The 17,138-nt window shown below is 40.7% G+C and overlaps 2 protein-coding genes across 2 annotated transcripts in view; one reads left to right on the top strand and one right to left on the bottom strand.

Annotated features, from left to right (window-relative positions):
• Tbc1d32 (TBC1 domain family member 32) overlaps positions 1 to 17,138 on the bottom strand; it is a 220,742-nt gene that overhangs the window by 89,090 nt on the left and 114,514 nt on the right. The window lies entirely within an intron of this gene.
• LOC130869348 (male-specific lethal 3 homolog) lies at positions 10,532 to 16,653 on the top strand. Its single transcript, XM_057761361.1, has 3 exons — positions 10,532 to 10,706; positions 13,191 to 13,376; positions 14,591 to 16,653. The coding sequence occupies exon 3, from the start codon at positions 14,943 to 14,945 to the stop codon at positions 16,056 to 16,058; it is 1,116 nt and encodes a 371-aa protein (XP_057617344.1). The 5' UTR covers positions 10,532 to 10,706; positions 13,191 to 13,376; positions 14,591 to 14,942; the 3' UTR covers positions 16,059 to 16,653.

Below are 17,138 nucleotides of genomic sequence, written 5' to 3'. Positions count from 1 at the left end.
TTAACACTGAAAGCAGGACTGTGCATCCACAAGACAGAAAATAAAGCTAAATGCAAAGGAATTCAAGGCAGCCCATAGCATCACCTTTCCTTCCATCTACTGCAAGGAACTGAATGGCTGGCTTCTAAAAAGAAAAGACAGAGGCCATGCCTGATGCCCCCATGGGGCTTAATTTATTAATTCTATCTAACAGATAAATACCTAGAAAAGGGGCACAGAATAGCTATGATGACCCAAGGACAAAATATTAAGCTCCATAGAACATGAGGATCTTTGTACTGATTTTTAAATTGTTTACTTAATTTCTGAGCATGAATAGCATGATTTTATAATTATAAATTCATGTCCAAGTATCGTGTAAAATAATCATCTGTATGTTTTCTCTATTTGTACATATGCATAGTATCAATTTTGTACTGGTGTGTGGCTTTCAGTGTATGTTATCTCCAAGAACAAAGAGACAAACTGCCATCATCAGATGTTGCTTGTGCTTATGGCGACTTGGCAAATAAAACACAGAGACTATTAACAATGTTTTAACTTCCTAACATAGGTGACAGGCATTTAATGTTATCTAGAAAAGAGGTAAGTATTCTTATTTGATTAGAAGGGTGCTTTCACAGTCTGGATGCTCCTTCTGCATTACCCAATATTTCCAAAATTAGTCTGTTTCACCGGCTAATGGTAAGGTCTTGACTGGTGAGTTACAGAAACTATAAGGTCTTGAAAGAAAGTTGGAGAATAGAACCATGGGCAGATACATCTAAAACAGCGAAGTACAAAAGTGGCTGCTACAACAGAGGAGGAGAAATGGATCACTGTGGGATATCAACTAATGTGATCTGAAAAGAATCTCGAGATGGCAACAAGTCAACAAAGAACAAAATAAGGGCAAGTCACAGTGCTATGAGGGAAAAGTGTCCCAGTCAAAAGAACATACGGCTTAAACAAAGACCCTATGAGGGGAGCATTTCTAGCACAATGGAACAAGAGTAAAGGGGCCAAAGTAGGCAAAGTGGAACAAAAAAGGTAAGGAAATGAGAGGCGGCTGAAGGAATAGTAGGGCTCCAGATATCCAGATAACATCAGTAACCATGATAGTTCCAGACTGGTCTACTGTAACCCATGTGTGAAATTCTAAAACAAAGGAAAGAATTAAAATAAAAATGTAACCAGTAGACAGGATTCTAAACACCCCTAACACAAATAAATGATACATGGTTCAAGTTGGACACAACAATATCCCTGATCTGACATTATATATTGTATAATGCATTAAAGTACACACATTACCCCATAAATATGTGTATGTGTAAAATGTAGAATATTTAACATATATAAATAAGTATATATTAACAACATGAGTTATCTGCAAAAAAATAAACTAATGTAAGACACTGAAGTTATAAGGTAGAAATAACTCTGGTTGCTATTATAGAATAGTATGAAATTAGGTAGGGGCAGATGTGTAGAAATCAGTTAATATTATATTATCATAATTTAGAGAAGAAAGTGTTTTAAAGTAGGATACTGTAAGGGTTAAGTTAACAAAAGAGTATCTTTCGTAGATGGGTCTCACTATTCCTATGATGCTCTTCAGGTGAGTGCAGACAGCACCTGTAATCTCCCTCTAACCAGCTGAGTATGTTAGAGAGAGTTGGCCAGATATTCTGAGTGGTATGATGGGATACAGTGTTACATGGCTTAGGACCTGTCCCCTATACATTCTACCTGCCCATTAGTCATGCCACAACTGCTTTGGTTGTTAGATCAATTGTCAGGTATCATAGTACCTGTGTTGAAGCTCCACTTACAGAGTAGCTCAACTGTGGTCATCACATTTCACCTCAGCAGACAGGTATGATATCTGACCTTACATTATTATAAGAATGGTCAGAGAGGCACAATGGCGTATTTCAAGAGACAGATAGCATTCAAATGCATCTTAAAGTATACAATTAAAATTACTCAATCTCATTACTATTAATCTCTTATAATTTATTTATAAATAAAGTATTTATCATAGCATAAAAAGTATAGTACACATAGGCTTCCCTGCACATCCTGGCATGTAGCCCCTGAGGATGGATGGAAGGAGCCACAGCAGAAACTCCAACTAAAAGTTTGATTCCGTCATTCAGCTGATAGGAAAAAAGCAACTAGAAATTAGAGAAGAAAATTTACACACACACACACTTACATACGTGTGTGTGTGCATGCGTGCTTATATCTACATATAGGAGAAATATGTAGGGAGGCGAGTAGGATAATATTTTGAAAACCCAATACATTTATTTATACTATCAGCGGTCAATTAAACATCACCATGAAAAAAGAAAGCATATAATGTCTTTTAAGACATGAAAAGCGTAGGATTTATATGAAAACAGCTATTAGCATAAGACTGAAGAATGTAAATGTTACAGTAAGTGGGCACAGATCCTACCTGCAGGCTAAATTTAGCAAAAAAGGTGAATCCAATTTAAATATATTTTAATCAAAACTACTGTCACTATGGTAACAGTGAATTAAAATAATTTTAAAGAATTAATAAAATAATTTATATATTTTTATAACCCTTATGAAGTGCTTACTGTTTTCCAATACTGGGAGAGGTGTAACACATTTCACTTAGTAGCTAACTCTACAAATACAGTCACTGTCAGCATTTCACCCATCAGGAACCAGGAGCAGAGACGTTATGGATCAGGGCTCACGGCACTTTTGCAATCAGTCACTCACGGATTCAACCACATACTGTAGTATACATGATTCATAAAACCCTATAAGATGAAAACAAGTCTCCCAAAGCTATAAAATGGAGAAAACTATAAAACTTTAATGAGCATAATTAAACAATACTTAATGGACATTTAATTAAATATAGTATGTTTATAGATTAGAAAATTTTGTATTATAAAGAAGTCAATCCATTCAGTATTGATTACAGAATGAACACAATAATAATTATAATCCCAGTAGTGGGGTCAGCATGACAAGCTGATTTTAAATTTCATGTGGCAAGAAAAGGTCGGGAAAGGAAGCAGGATAAACAAAACAAACAAACAAACAAAGGTCTTTCCTTATACTACTTGTAACTTAGCACAGAGGCACAACAACTAAAACTGCTGGATACTTACACAAAGATAAACTAGTGTCATTGAATAAAATAGGAAATTTTAAAAGACCTTTGTCTTGTCTGATAATTATGTGACCACTAATACATAGACATGCACACATACATATGTAACTCATGTTCTATATGTTGTATGAATTTTTAAAAACATTCCAAACAGGAAAAACTTTAAATACAAATTTAATGGCACAATATGTAACCAAAACATGACATATAATTGAATAGTATATAATTAAATTAAATTATAAATACATGTAATATTAATTTTAATAACACTGTTGCATAGAAAAAGTCAGATACAATAGAATATACAGTCTAAGCTATCATTAACATAAACCTCACGAAACAAATTAAGATGTTCTTTAGCAATGCATGTCTAGACAACAATAGTAAAAATTATTTAAATACCATAAAAATCAAAATAATAGAACCATTGGAGGTAAATGCAGCAATGAAAAAACAAAGTCCAATAGTGCTAGTGAGTTCTTACTTGATTAGGATTGCTTGGGTAAGTGGTCTATAACAATTTATTAAACTGAATGTTTAAATTTTATTTAATAATTATCTTTTAAAATTTCATTAAAAATAAGTGTTATGCTAAAGTGGATAATGAGGAAGAGTATATCATTATAGCCATATGTGACTCATAAACAGATGCAGAATACTAATAGGGGAGTACATTTTAATGATGATGTATACAGATTCTTGCCAGACTTGATATCAGCTAATGCCATTTGTTCCTTAATTATGCATTCATCTAATAAACAAATCTTAATGACTCACTAATTATACTAGCATATTTGTATAAAACAGCAGATATACTAAACATAGAAGGGAATAGCACTTAAGTAAAATAATATTATTTTTGCCAATGTGATATTAAATCAAAGTTAACAACATAAATAAAAATAGACATGTTACTTTAGCATTCTCTCTGTATAGAAAACCAAAAAAAAAAAATGACTAGCAAATATATTTCAAATCTTACATATGAGATTTATAAGCAACAAACCACCAGGTTTCCAATTCAAATTAGGGGGAATGCTTCTTTTAGGTTTAGAGCAACAAGGTTATATTCAAAAATATTTTTTCAGGAATGAGATCCTGCCAAAAACAACAACAAAACTATTCAGAAGAAATTCATCAATTACCTTTCTTAAATCTGAATTCACTGGTAAATCATAAAAATTTTCAGAACTTCTTAGAATGAAAATAATACAAAAAATCCATTTAAAGTAATGTTATATAATGTTATCAACTGCAAATTAAACTTGAGTCTTAGAAGAGTGTATATATAAGGAGTCCTAACATGATTAGGAAGAAAGGGACTACTGCCCCCACAAAACCATCTTAGGCAATGTCATATTATGTCACTTTTGTTGAATGAAACTTTTAGAAGACAGACAGACAGTGACTAAGCAAAAACCTTAGCTATTAATGTATTCTCTATTTGAAACAACACAAAACAGGGAACAAATAAGGCACTAAATTATGACCTTGTGGTTCCCAAGAAGCCAGAGAGTCTAGTACTCTTGGGAGTGTGAGTTGCTGAACGAAGGTGATAAACACAGAAGTGCTTGTTTGCCTATGGAAAATCCTTATCAAGCATGGCATAAGCCTAAATATGGAAAACCCTTTTGTCACTAGGAGAGCATCTGGAGAGCTGCGGAAATGCCCAGTAAAATGGCTAACCTCAGCTGAATCACGCTTCCTGAAAACATCCCAAAATGACCTGCTCACTTCACCTTGGGTACCAAAGGTTGCTTCCTCATCTCTATTAGACACTGAAGCACCCGTAGAGGTCTACTCTTTACACAGTCTTCAAAATAATTATATATTTTTTCTCCCTAGCTGTCAAAGGTGGTCTTTTTACAAAAAATTACAGAAATCTCTAAAGTATATTCTAAAATAAAAGAGTCCCAATTTAAGAGCCATATTTGTACCTACTGGAAAGGAAGGGAGAAATACAAGGTGTCAATGAGCAGCCAGAGGTTTTCCTAAGACTCCTCGTACAAGCAGAAGCTACTCACATCTTTATTATTACTTTCAAAACCCTGTGACACGCTAAAAACAGATATGTGCTGCAGTAAACAAACTTCTCATACCCAACTGGGGAACTGGGATATCTGCCCAATCTACTCAGTGCTAAGTTTTCTTATGCCCAGTTAAAACATATAACGCATCTATTCATCATGTGCAATGAAATACATTATCACATAAGCTCTCTTTACAAGAATGTGTCAGTGCAGTTTATATAATTGCACTGCTGACTTGGTCAATATATATACCAGAAGGTATGTGCTTCCACCAAACATGGACAGCAATGAAGCTACCATAGTTTACAAATTTAGAGCAAGACAGTCTCAAATGTGGTCCCACCTAAGAGACCATCATGAAGGACTCTTCTAATGTTAACACAATAGAAACTGAGTGAGGAAGAAGTACCTCCCTCTAAATATTTCAACAACTAGAGGGTAAGAGATGCTTAAAAAATGAGAGGCTAACCATCTCAATAAAACCTCCAACTACTATTGGCAAGAAATATTTAAATAGTAACCCGAAAATGCTTCATAAGATGCTGAATCTACTAGTGCTTACAGTTGCAGGGGACAACCGCTTGTTTGTCCCGGCCACCCAGCCCCAAAATAATCACACAGAAACTGTATTCATTAAATCACTGCTTGGGCCATTAGCTCTAGCTTCTTATTGGCTAACTCTTACATTAATTTAATCCATTTCTATTAATATGTGTATCGCCACGTAACAGTGGCTTACCAGCAAAGATTCTAACTAGCAACTGTCTCAGGCAGCTAATCCATGGAGTCTCTCTGACTCTGCTTTCTTCCTCCCAGAATTCAATTCTGTCTTCCCTGCCTACCTAAATTCTGCCCTATCAACAGGCCAGGGCAGTTTCTTTATTCATTAACCAATGAAAGCAACACATAGACAGAAGGACCCCCCCCACACCAGCTTACCACCAAGACAGCAATGTGATGTGTAATTTTTGCATCTTTGACCTTTGAAAACAGCAGGTACTGTTTGTATGACTCTGAACTATGTATCAACTCTGCCAGTTCTGTGGGACCCAGGGCAGAAATAAAACCTGAATCTCAGTCTCCACATCTTGTGCAAGTCGGGTTTCTAACCCACCAAACTCAACACCAGTTCACATTTCAGTGGCAGACTGAGGACTACCAGAATATCTGGAAAAACGCACCGCAAGAACTGCACACAAGCTCCTAGAATTTTCCCATAAATACACTTGTTTTTTGTTTTTTTTTTTTTGTTTTTTGTTTTGTTTTGTTTTAAAAAAAATCCCATTTTGTTCTTATTTTGACAAAAATAACTGTGTGTTCTCATGGGGTACTTCTATCCACCATCCCATTTGGGCAGGCTCCAGGAGAGCAGAGGAAAGGTGACCCACCACAACAGGGGTTAACTTTGTCACCTTTGCAGAAGCAAACAGTCCTTTACTGAGAATTCATGTAAATGAATTCATTCATCTCACCTGCCATGCTCAGTGTTGTAGGGGAGACCCAGCCAATCACCTTGCTTGTAGGGTGTACTCCCTGCCTCCCCTTCTGCTTTCCTGTTCTCCGCTGGAACCACGGGTTCTGTGAGTCATTCCCTAATTAAAGTTGAATATATTCTTATAAGTTCTGTCTGCCTTCCTTTACGCTGTTACACAGTGTTTGTGACTTTCGGTCACAGGGGTCTCGGACTTCCATGGTTAGGCTTAGTTCTAGCTTTCTTGTTTTCTTTTCTTTTGTTTTTTTCCTTTGTGATTTCTTCCTAACACTTTTACTTCTAGTACATAAGAAAGGCACTGATTTCTGAACGGTAAATTTCAAATTGTTCTACTTTACTAAAAGTGTTTATCACGTCTTGTTTTTCTGTAGATCTTTCAAGATCACTTAAGTATAGGATCATTTTATCTGCAAGACCAACCATATTCATGAGAATTAATATTGCAAAACTGCTTCTATTGCCAAAAGTAATCTCCAGATCCAGATAACCACCACAGAAATACCAATGACCTTCTTCACAGAAAAATCCTCACAAAGCTACAAGCAAACCATCATAAAATGTAGATGTACCACTCCTGGGAATTTATCCAAAAAAATCTAAATCAGCAAACTACAGCAAAACCGGCTCATACATTTTCACTGTAATATTCATAATACCCAAGTCATGGAACCAGCCTCAGCATATGTTACCAGGAAAGAAATGTAGATGAACACACATCTGGAATTTTAATCAGTCATGAAAGAAAGAAAGAAAGAAAGAAAGAAAGAAAGAAAGGAAGGAAGGAAGGAAGGAAGGAAGGAAGGAAGGAAGGAAGGAAGGAAGAAAATACATCATTTGCAGGAAAATGGATGCAACTAGAGTTGATGCTAAGTAAAATAAGCTATACTCAAAAAAATGTTGTCTCTTAAATGTGGTTCCCAGAGTATACTTTTATATTTATATATTCTGTGTGTGTGCGTGTGTGCATGTGTGTGTGTCTGTTGTGTGTGTGTGTGTTTTGTGTAAAAGGGATAAAATGAGACGAAACAATCTGTGAATGGGAAGGAGACTAGAAGGAGTGGGAAGAGGAAAAGGAGATGAGGATATAGGGATGAATATGGTCAAAGCACATGGTAACTTAAATCAAAACAGCTTCATCATCAATAGGCCAGGCAGTGGTGGCATAGGCCTTTAATCCCAGCACTCAGGAGGCAGAGAAAGGCAGATTTCTGTGAGTTTGAGGGCAACCTGATCTACAGAGCTAATTCCAGGACAGCTAGGGCTGTTACACAGAGAAACCCTGTTTCAAAAAACAAAAACAAAAAATAAATAAATACCCCCCCCCAAAAAAACCCCTCATCACTAAATATGATGAATATACCAAGAAAAATGTGGATTACTCTCAGGGAGCCCTCTATTTACCTTCCCATTTATCTTCACTTTTTATTTTTCATTTGCTCTGCTGTATGAGAATTTCATGTGGGTACATGATATAATCCCATTACTCACTCCTCAATATCCCCCTTACCTCCCTCTTTTTCCTGTCAAGCCGCCCATCCCTACCAGCCCCTTTCCTAGATTCATGGCTTTTGTTTTGTGGTTTATTTAATCGATCCCTCCATACACCCATAGATTTGTAAACTATCCACTGAATTCTAGTGGAGTTACCATCATAATACATCTCATAATGATTGGATACCGAGCCCCTCATTCCAGTCATCAGCCATGGCCCCTAAAGCTGCAGAATTAATACCTAAGTGCTTACCTCCCAACAAAATAAATTAGTAGATATTATACTTGAAGATTCCCCTCTTAGAAATCTACATGGTCAAAAGAGCAGCAGTTGTAGGTACAGCGCACAGTAACAACTATAGCCAGATTTAGTAATGTTTTCTTCTGTGACTAAAGAAAATTTCACATAAACTAGAGATTATGCTGTGCATATAATTCCTATGTTCACACAATTTACTGTGTTCTTTGGGTCAGTTTAACCTTATCCTACAAAAGCACCACTTTCTTTTGATAGCTGAGGACTATTATGCACAAACAATTGAAGAGCTGATTATGTTTCTGACCGGCTCTTTCCTGTCCCAGCCTTCTCCAAGAAGAGAGTGGGCAGACAGCAAAGAGTTCGAATAAGTACTCTGCAAGTTTGGAATTAGCAACCTTTAAATGGGATAAAGCAAAGCGCCTGAAAAAGGATCACCAGGAAAGATTTAAATGAAACAAGTTTGAACTGGCAATAGCAGGGGGTACTTGGAGAGAGGAGAGCCATTACAGAGAGAAAATGCCACAGCTCTGAGAAGGGCTTAGCGATCAAAAGCTCTCAGAAGGTGGAGGAGTCAGCTGAGAACAACCCCCTGCAGAACAAGTCCGAAAGTCGTCTGCAAGTCAGGGGTATCAAACCACCTGGAAGCCTGGAGCTGTGGGATGGACTGAGGGGTAGGGCCCAGGTCTTGTGGAAGCCAGAAGCAGCTACAGAGACAAATGTCCTTCTCCAGCTGTGCTGGTTAGCTTCATATCAACTCAATACTAACTACATTCATCTTAGAGGAGGAAGCCCCAACTGTGGGAATGCCTTCTTCCGCAGACGGGCCTGATGGCAAGGCTGTCCTGAATTGTTCTGATTGAGGCTTGACGTGGGAGGGCTCAAGTGACTGGGTATCAGTGACACCCTTTGAACTGGTGACCCTGGACTAGTCTGAACTAGCCAAGAATAAGACAGTAAGTAAGAAAGGCCCCTCTATGGCCTCTACTTCAGTTCCTGTCTCAAGGACTTTGATGTGGAAGTGTAAGGTAAATAAACCCTCTTCCCCAAGCTGCTTTTGGTCAGGGTGTTTTTGTCACAGCAAACTACCCTAGCAGCCAGGCAGAGCCTGGAGGCTTCAAGGAGGAAACAGAAATGAGTCTCTCTGCAGGTTGGATACTCAGGCTGGCTCCTTGTGCTCCCTGACAGAGGCAGAGACTTGGAGTGTTGAGAGCCTTCCGTGGGTCTGTGTCTTGTGAGTCTTGAAGACAGTCAGTCTTTCCTCTCTCCTGACCAAAGTGGCCAGGGCCAAGGTTCTGAAGTTCAATGGAATCAGGAGCCTTCCCTTCTCCCTCCACTGGCTCATGCAACAACTGGCTCTACAGCCCCAGAACATCCTTGATTGGTTCGGCGTAAGAATGCCAATAAAATAAACAAAAGGGAGAGGAAGAACCCCCAAGTTAGTCCAACTAAAAGTGGCCAATCAGGTCCACCAGTCTGCCTTAGGTAAGAAAAAGCTTAAGAAAGTCTAGGCCTGTTCTTGGTTGCTATGGTGACCTTGGCAGCCACCAGAGGCCTCTCCCACCCACCTACCAATAGTGCTTTGTTTGGCCTGGGCTTTAGTACTTCAGCCTCTTTTGTTTCCTTCCTTCCTTCCTTCCTTCCTTCCTTCCTTCCTTCCTTCCTTCCTTCCTTCCTTCCTTCCTTCCTTCCTTCCTTCCTTCCTTCCTTCCTTCCTCCCTCCCTCCCTCCCTCCCTCCCTCCCCTCCCTCCCTCCCTCCCTCCCTCCCTCCCTTCCTTTCTTCCTTTCTTTCTTTTTTTCTGAGGCTGCTGCTGTACTTCAGCCTACCAGAAGAGGGCTCTGTGGCTCCTTTGCCCCTTAAGTTTGAGCCTCTGAAAGTTTGAGTCAGAAAGCTCCTGGGGATTGGGGGTGACAAGACTTCCTACTCCCAACAGAACTGTGTTTTAGAAAATAATAAGGCGCAGTATCCTTCTACTAACAGTGGAGCCCATTCCTGTCCTTGGCTGTCGGGCCGCCCTGCCCTTCCGGGGTGGGTTTGATGAACCAGTCCTGGGGCCATTTCCTCGGAATTGAAACATTCCACCGGGAGGGATAGGTGGGGCACTAGAGATTCAGGAAGTAAACCGGACAAATCCGGCGAAAACTGAAACTAACAAGATCCTCTAGGTCCCGACCCCCACCTCCAAGCTTGCAGAAGCTGTCTACTGCTGGGGTGAAAAGGGACTGCGGCCGGCCGGAGAGTGCTGCATTGAGCAGCAGAGGATCAGCTTTCCCGAGTCCTCACCAGAGCTGAGGTAGGCATTTCAGATGTGCAGCTGCCTTTGAGCCTCCGGGCTCCAGGAATCCCGCACTGGCAGGGCTCCTTGCATTTCCCAAGCTGGACTGTGGTGGGTCTGGATGCCGCGCTGGTATCAGTAGCTGATGTCAGCAATGATTTTCTAGAAAAGCTCACAGTCCTGAGAGGTATTCTAGAGTATTCCCGTATGTAGAAATGTAAACGTTCTCCTTATATCACTGAACCAACAAACAGGAAGGTGGTAACTACTGTTGGCTGCTAAGGGAAGGAAATGGCTAGGGTCCATAGAACACCTTTGGATCGCCTAAGAATCCTCATCTAGTGCCAAAAACTAATACAGGTTTAATACAGCTCACTGGGGCTCAAACCCCACAAAAACCAGCTTTAGACCAAGGTCTGAAAGTTAGATATAGAACCCTAAGCAGCTGAGCCTCTTTGAATACTTGTAATGTAGGAAAGTGAAAAATACCAGAGAAGACTTCCCAGCCACATGGAGAGACGAGAACTGTACTAGCCATGCTTGTCTCTGCGAAGTGTTTCTATAGTAACTATCATCACTGGATGAGAAAAGTAATACAGTGTGTGTGTGTGTGTGTGTGTGTGTGTGTGATAACAGTAATGGGAACCTCAGCAATGCATGCATTGGGCATTACAGTCTCTGGAACCAGTAAGCCCAGATTCAAATTCTGGCCGCACAAATTAGTAATATCATTTGAAGTAAATAGTTGACTTTTCTGTGCCCTATTTGCATCAGTTATTTTTTAGAGGAGCCTGAAAATAACTGCCTTAGGGAATTGTTCCAAAATGAAGTAACTTAAGTTAGAATCAGTGTACACATCTAGGGACTTCATGGCTTTGTGTAAACATGATAGTATCAGAGATGGAATGGTTTATGCTTTGTGATAGTCTCAAGATACCTCAGTAGAAGATACTTGCAAAACAAGGCAACTATAAAATCGTTCAGATATTAAAGAAGAACCAAGCTGTAGGAAGACTAATACAGCCATACCATACTGTTATTTCATCCATCAATGAATGATATTTTTATAGCCATGGGAAGGTTTCAAGGTTCATGGGATCCGATCAAGAATGTAATAACTATAGTGAGGGAAGGAGAGCAGAGGAAATCTAAGTCCCTAAGAAAGACTGTCTGCCTCATATGTGAAAGGAGCTCACCAAACTAACGTAGGAAAAGCTGAAAATTAAAATGACCACACATTACCTAACTTAGTTCTTTTTCTGTTGATGTGGTATACTCACCATCCATCTGCATTACCCCCGCTTCATCCTGCATCCTTTTACAGTTTTGGAGTTAACCACCCCCCCACCCCCCCCAAGGCTCCTATGTGCTACAGACTAGGTCTCCAGGGTAGTGTTTAGAGGTGGGCTTTTGGAAGGGAATGGCAATGGCCTGATCAATGGATATCCCTTCATGGATTCTTACTTGAGTCCATAACCAGATGGTGGGAACCATAAGGTGGATGCTAACAGAAGGAAGTAGGACAGGGAGGATGTACCTGTGAGTGTCTATGTCACCTGCGACCCCATCTTCTGTGGTCTTCTTAGCTGCCATCAGGTAAGCAGCTCTACTGCACCCTGCCCTTCCAAGGAAGGACTGTGGACACTCAAGGCTGTTCACCGTGATATTAGGAGTCGAAATAACTCTCTCCTTTTTGTTTCTCACAGAAACAAACAACAACAACAACAAAAAAAAAAAACACATGCTAAAACTTAGTCTCTACCTGTCACACATACACACACCCCCCACCCTGCCTTCAGTCTCCTCTCTTTTTTTTCCACACTCTCTCCTCTTCCCAGCTTGCTCCACACTGCCTTCTCTTAGTCCTTCCCTCTCCTATCTCTCCCATCCCCTTTCTTCTCCCTTTCTCTCATTCACTACTAGAAATAAAAATGTGAAATACTTGAGGTATCTGAATACAATCTGTAGAATTAGAAACTAACCCTTTTACTTATTTCACCATGTATATTTTAATAAAACTGATTCCTTATTTTAATATAATGTATCCCTTAGAAGCTTTTGTATAACCCAAGCCAAATCTCTTAACTCTACTTTTAATTATTAGAAACACTACATGCTTCTTTTAAAATGCTACATACCACCACTGTGAGGAGGCAGGCTCTTGTCTAGGGCAACAGGAGTGATTCAGTGTGGTTTGGCCTTGGGTAGTGTGTCCTCCCCTTGAACATATTCCGAACATGTTCTCAGTTTACCCCTCCCCACAGTCACAAGCCCTTCTCTCTCTACCACGTTCTCCTGCTCTTAATTCAGGTCACTGGGGAAAGAAGCACACTTCATTTTTACCAATAATTTAAATCTGTACATTATAGCGTCTATAAAATGTGTCTTTACAAACTCTAATCACATATTATAAATGTGTGTCACATAAATATACATTTGGATATTACCTCTATTTGGGTGTGCATATACATCTTACTTAACCACATTTCATTTCTTTGATAGGAAAGTTTTCATCCCAAAGCACTGGAGAAGACTATGTACCTGTCTATCACTCAAACCCAAAAATGGGACATGATGGATACAAACAGTAGCCACGCATACCAACCACACACAGAAGTCTGAAGATTTGTAGAAGAGAGAAGGGGGCAGAGTCAGTTTCCCATGGGGATTCTGCCTGAGCATTGAAGTGTGAGTGGAAACTCTGGGGAGTCTTTTCACCTAGCTCTACTCCCAAATGCAGATCTGAATTGCAGAAAGGCTCTGGGACCTCCTGCAGCTGCAGTTTAGTTTGGGCTTTTGTAAATATATACTTTAAAAATATATAAATAAAAAGTATAGATTAGAAGCACACAGAGATTGATAAATTCACGCATTTTGCAAATGTGAATGTTCAATAGAAAGTGCTCAGAACAGTGCTTCAGCCTGGGTACACAGAGGCGGGGTTATGAAGAGCTGACCACTGGCAGATGAAATAGCACACATCTGTAATGCACAGCACTTGGCAGTGAAGGCAGGAGGCGGGCAGCCTGGGCTACATAGCAAGACCGCTATATCAGAAAAGAAACAAACAAAAACAACAACCATTAAAAAAAAGGAAAGAAAGCCTAGAACTGATCATTGAAACCCCTGTAGAGAACTGACAGAGGACTAAAACCAACCTTTACAAAAATCAAAGGTAGATGGAGAAGAAAAATTCAGCAAAGAGAAAAAAAAAATCCCCAAATCAAAACAACACACGACTCTCCAATAAAGCATAGTGCTTGGTGGAGAATTAAATATTTCCTACGTCAGAGAAAGAAATAAATTTCATTAAGTTGGCAGAATACAGGCAGTCACAAAGGATAAGAATCCCCAAGGTAAGAGGGTAAATAGAAATGTATAGTTTGAAAACGGGCCAGTCCTTTGGCATCACCAATACCAGTTCTAAATTTGTTATAAAGCAATAATTACATTTGTTCACGAATTTCTGTGGTTTTAATTCAAAATTTCATAAATCTTAATTTTATAAATATGGAAGAATCTACCTATACAGGAAAACACTCACAGGATTAATCAATTAGCAACAGATGATCATTTAAGTTAATACAAACAAAAAGTACTGGGTGTGTGTATATAGGTATCTACGAATGTGTGCATGCACGTAAATTTTAAAAAAGGGGGAATTTGTAGTCAAGATTATATTCTAATTTCTGATACCAAAAATATTTTTCATAAGTTAATTTGAACTATTTCTCATTACTAATGTAATGAAATTTAAGTTTGGCAACTGGGTTACCGGAATCCATAATTAGGTAATTTGCTATGATGGAATATTAACACTCAACTATGTTTATTACGTTAAAATAACCAATTTATAGCCTAAATTTATTTCTAAAATTTGTATTTTGCTTTTTCTCCTAAAGTCATATAGAGGTTGGTCCTTAAGAAAAAGGATCCGAATTTCAATTCTACCCAGAAAGTACTGCGCTTCCTGCTTGACCCCCGCCCGCCCTGGCGCGAGTGCTCTGCCGCGCCAAGAACGTCATGCTGTTGCTGGGGGAAGACAAAACTGGCAGAAAGTTCCAGGCGATCTGATCGTTTTAATGGCCGAGACCGGAGGTGGCAGCCCAAAAGCCGTGGCTTCGTGGAACAGATGAAGTCTCAGGTTACAGTGTAAACCAGCCAGAAAAGCCGCCTCCAGCCCGCGGAGCCCAGGCAGAAGGGGAAAGCGCTGCGGGTCGTCTGCCGGCGGGGACTGTCGGGAACGTGAAAAAGATGAGCTCCCTCGGTTGCGGCCATAAGGACGACGGTGAGGAGAAGGATGAGGACGTGGGTGAACACGGCGATACCGACCCAAAGCCCAAAGGCAAGAGGGAATTGGAGTCGCATGCGAAAAGGGAACCGGATGAAAGGGCTGTCCGCATCCCCATCCCGGAAGTGCTCCAGCAGCGGCTGGCGGACGACTGTTACTACATCAACCGCAGGCGGCGGCTGGTGAGGCTGCCCTGCCAGACCAACGTGGGGGCCATCCTGGAGTGCTACGTGCGCCACTTCTCGGCGAGCGCGCTGGCCTCGGGGGACCGCCGGCCGCAGCCCCAGCGCGCCGCGCCCGAGAGGAGCGTGGGCCTCTGCAGGGAGATGGCGGACGGGCTGCGCATCACCTTCGACCACGCGCTCCCCCTCGTGCTGCTCTACCCTCAGGAACAGGCACAGTATGAAATGGTGACTTCCTCCACCTTTTTCTTTCCGACTGAGGAAAAAGCCACTGAGACAGGCAGGAGCCAGGAGGCCCCCTGGCCGGGCCCATCCACCCCGCAGCCCTCCGAGAGCCAGCCCGTGGCCGGGCCCGCCGCCCCCAAGAGGCGCAGAGCGGAGGCGGAAGTGCCGCGGGCTCCCAGGCGGTCCATGCGACACCTCGCCCACTGCCACTGGCAGCCTGAGGACCGGGCCTCACCCCAGGCCAAGCGCAGTGTGCCCAAGCTGTTCCCGCACTTGCAGAAGACACCTGTGCACGGCACATCACCGTCACCCATTTCTCTCACTCCAGGGAAGGAAGGGAGTGGTATGTTTGCTGGCTTTGAAGGGACACCTGAGGAACTAAATGAGGTCCTCTCCTGGAAGCTTGTGCCTGACAATTACCCCCCAGGACACCAGCCACCTCCCCCCTCATACATTTATGGCGCACAGCATTTACTGCGACTGTTTGTAAAACTCCCCGAGATTCTTGGAAAGATGTCCTTCTCTGAGAAGAACCTGAAAGCATTACTGAAGCACTTGGATCTCTTTCTGAGGTTTTTAGCAGAATACCAGGCTGACTTCTTCCTGGAGTCGGCATATGTCTCCGCCTGTGAGGCCCACTATAGCAGCAAGAACCCCAGGACACTCTGTTAAAGTTTTGATTGCTCTGTAAGCACAGGGGCTCCACCTGGCCTGGTGTTTTCCTTTCTAGGTGGGCCCATCCTGGGGGAGGAGGGGCTCTGAGAGAGGGCAGGCTTCCAGATTTGAGTTGTTCACATACTGTAGGGTTTTTTGTTAAGAATAACTTCCTGGGCTATTGTGGTTGTCATGCCTGTAGGGAAGTAAAGTTTGCTTATTTTTTAAAAAATGCATGCTATTGCACAGGCTGTGTGTGATAGCAAGAAGCAGCCACTGCTGTGTTCAGGGGGAACATTCATGAAGTATACATAGGTTAGGCTGTTCTGGTAGACATCACAGTGGGTCGTTGGCAAGAACCACACTGTTTAGATATTTCTTAGCATTAAAATGTTTTTAAAGACGTTTAATGTGATGAGACTAGAGAACTCTGTTCAGCACACTTGAGTTCATATTTGGACATAGCGTCATCTCAAAATATTTTAGGGGAAAATGAACATTAACAGCAAAAGAGAATCTGCAACTCTAGAGTTTGTAACTGCTCCCTTTCTGTGAAACCTTACTCTTGGTGATCTAAATAAAGCATTTTTGTCTTGTTTGAAAAAAATCTTCATAAGCCTTACTATTCTCATACAAAATTTGCTATTGGTGGGTAAATGTAAAATAAAGAGAAAACCAGTAATTCATAAGCTGTTGCATGAAGTAGGTTCCTTAGTTTTGAAAAAAACTGACAATAATTTGATATTAGATATTACAGTCTCAAAGCAAAAGAAAGAGTAAGCTTTGGAGAATTACACTGACATTTGAAACTATATTGAGTTTAAATATATATTTAAGAATTACTACGTAAGATGTAAATTTTGAAGTAATGTAATAGAGTGTATATGGGCAGTGGGAGAGTAGAGGGAAGGTAAGCTCCACATACGCAGCTATGGGAGAGCCATTGTACATACTGTGTGGAGACATTCCTGTGTGCTGCTTTGGGGTATCTTAATTAGAGTTTCTATTGCTGTGAAAAGACACTATGACCACAGCAACACTTACAAAGGAAAACATTTGATTGGGGCTGGCTTACAGTTTCAGAGGGTTTAGTCCATT

The sequence above is a fragment of the Chionomys nivalis genome, chromosome 2, assembly GCF_950005125.1.
Source record: "Chionomys nivalis chromosome 2, mChiNiv1.1, whole genome shotgun sequence".
NCBI classification, from domain to species: domain Eukaryota; kingdom Metazoa; phylum Chordata; class Mammalia; order Rodentia; family Cricetidae; genus Chionomys; species Chionomys nivalis.
Note: the sequence above shows the minus strand (reverse complement) of the source record. Positions and strands in the feature narration are given on the sequence as shown.